The sequence below is a fragment of the Ursus maritimus genome, unplaced genomic scaffold (genome assembly GCF_017311325.1).
Source record: "Ursus maritimus isolate PB19 unplaced genomic scaffold, ASM1731132v1 scaffold_14, whole genome shotgun sequence".
NCBI lineage: Eukaryota > Metazoa > Chordata > Mammalia > Carnivora > Ursidae > Ursus > Ursus maritimus.
In genome coordinates, this window is record NW_024423786.1 from 51,097,404 (window position 1) to 51,100,060 (window position 2,657).

Here is a 2,657-nt window from a genome sequence, read left to right on the forward strand (position 1 = left end):
CGAGAAGGATGGGGCGGCCACTGGAGTGGATGCCGTCTGCACCCACCGCCCTGACCCCGTGGGCCCCGGGCTGGACAGAGAGCGGCTGTACCAGGAGCTGAGCCGGCTGTCCAGTGGTGTCACCAGGCTGGGTCCCTACACGCTGGACCCAGACAGCCTCTACATCAATGGTGAGGGATTGCCGTCTGCGTCCACATTTCCACAGGCCCCACATCCTCCTCTCCATTCCTCCCTCTCGCTCATTACTCGCCCTCCTCACCCCTTCTCCCTCTACCTGTGCAGGTTACACCCGCCAGACCCGGGCCACCACCCCGAGCAGTGAGTATTCAGAGGCTTCAGAAGTCTCTGCAACCCTGTGAGTCCCTCTGCAACCTTAGAATGGAAACAGCCAGGAGCCCACTGCCTGCCCTCCGCACCCCTGCTCCAACCCCAGCCTCGGGTGAACGGGGACCTATACCAAGAAATTCCCAGACATGGCCACTCCCTCGCTGGTATCCCCAAGGTGAGGGATCTCCACCACAAACTCTTGGTTTTTTTCTCTCCAGCTTCTATGGTGGCCACATTTTCTGCAGGGATGCCAACCTCCTTTTCCAGTCCCACAGGTAGGCACTCTCTCCTCTGAAGAGGCTCCCAGCTACTCCTGTTGGGTCCTCATCACAGGACATGGGAAGAGGGGTAGAGTGGGTGGCATCTCTCAGGGGAGCCCAAGGCTGACTCCTGAGGATCTGCTGAGCCCTACCCAGGTCCCAGGGATTTCTTGAACACCAATCCCACCCCCAGCACCGGGAGTCCTGAGCTATTCTCTGTAACTTGTGTCTGAAACCTATAGGTGACCCCTGACTTCCAAATCGTCCTGCAACCCTTGGAAAGTAGAGCGCAGATCTATTCACTGATAATAGATTTGTCCGGTGGCCAGTTTGCCAAAGCTAACTCGGTAAAGGGCCAATTCTAATTCTTTTTCAGTGTCCCCAGTTAACCAAGTTACCAACAACTTGTTTTAAGGAATATTCCCTATGACTCTATCCAATAGATACGACTTTATTCTTCTTAAAATGTCTTTATGAATATGTTCCTTGTGAATATATATAGTCTTCCTGACCAGAGTCAATGCATAAAATCATTTCATTTTAGTGGCATTTTAAGGAATGTTTGATCTGTTAAAGTCTAGGGACCATGGGGTCATTTCCACTTTTCATGAGTATTTTGTGTGTGTTTGCACCCCCCACCCTCTTTTTATTATGAAAACTGTCAGAAGTAGCAGAAACATTGAAAGAATAGTGCAGGGAACAGCCATCTGTCCGCCACAGTTGCGGACCTTTTGTCTTATCTACTTCTTGTACATAGTTCTATTATGATCTAACACAGGTGGCCCTAAACTATGCCTTGCAAAATCACACAATGGAAAGCATAGGGCTCAACACTCAAAAACCTTGTCAGTGACATGAAAAGTAGACATCTAATAAAACAGCATAGTTTTATATATGTTAAACGGTTAAGAAATACAACAGAAATTACTACAATAAATACGGCACTAAAGAGGTCTGACATTGGCTTGCGGAAGTAGTCAGCAAACAGACTGAAGCTTGTTGAGCAATTGTGAAGAAGTTCGGGAGGGTTGCCCGAAATCCTACAGACACTGGGAACCCGAGGTGGCTATGGGTGACCCTCCTAACACCTCAGGGGTGGTGATTAAGCCGACAGGCGTTTGAGTTGTGTGCGTGCATTTTCGTGTATGCCTACAGAGCTAGCGTCAGCTGGGTACTGGGTTTAACTAGTGTTTCCTTTGTGTGTCCTGCGGACAACATCGCACATGACCGGATGGGAAACTTACGTTACGTTCACATTGTTCCCTAATGCATCGATGACCCTGAAAAATGGTGTTTTCAAAGCAAGCATTATGGCAGAGCTGATGGTACAAAGCTGTAGACATAATTTGTTTTTCTTGAACCATTTGAAATTTGAAAATAGCACAATGCTTCACTATTAAGGATTTCAGCAAGAATCGCCACAAAATCAGGACATTGCCTACGTAACCATAACAGCATTACCGTGCTTCAAAAAATAAGAATACTTTGGTGTCATCTGGCATACGGTTCATAGTCACATTTTCCCCAATGTCTCCCTTTTACGGGTGGCTTTTTTCATACCAGGGTTTAGTCAAGCTTTCCATATTGATTAGGTTATTGTCTTTTTAGTGTCTTAATTTAGAATAATGTCACTTACCACCTGTTTTTATTAGGACCACCTTGTTTTTATTGACTTTTAAAGACAACAGAACAGAAGCTGGTTTTGCCTGCTTGCTTTAAATATACTTTTGAATAAGAATTTCTTTTTTATTTCTAATTTTATTTTATTTAAATTCAATTAACATAGAGTGTATTATTAGTTTCGAGGTAGAGCTCAGTGATTCCTCAGTTGCATATAACACCCAGTGCTGACAACATCCGGTGCCCTCCTTAATGCCGTTACCCAGTTACCCCACCCCCCTACCCCCCCACTTCCCCTCCAACAACCCTCAGTTTGTTTCCTAGAGTTAAGAGTCTCTTATGGTTTGTCTCCCTCTCTGATTTTGTCTTGAATAAGATTACTCTTGAGAGGAATTATTCACAAAGTACACCTTATTATTTGAGTACATGGCGGGGGGGGGGGGGGGGGGG

At 46.3% G+C, this 2,657-nt stretch overlaps 1 protein-coding gene across 1 annotated transcript in view; it reads left to right on the top strand.

The window, feature by feature from the left end:
• The window catches only part of LOC103676324 (mucin-16), a 92,802-nt gene that overhangs the window by 54,047 nt on the left and 36,098 nt on the right, over positions 1 to 2,657 (top strand). The window contains 3 exon segments of the mRNA XM_040628278.1: positions 8 to 170; positions 283 to 355; positions 546 to 602. Of these exon segments, the coding sequence (XP_040484212.1) occupies positions 8 to 170; positions 283 to 355; positions 546 to 602 (293 nt within the window).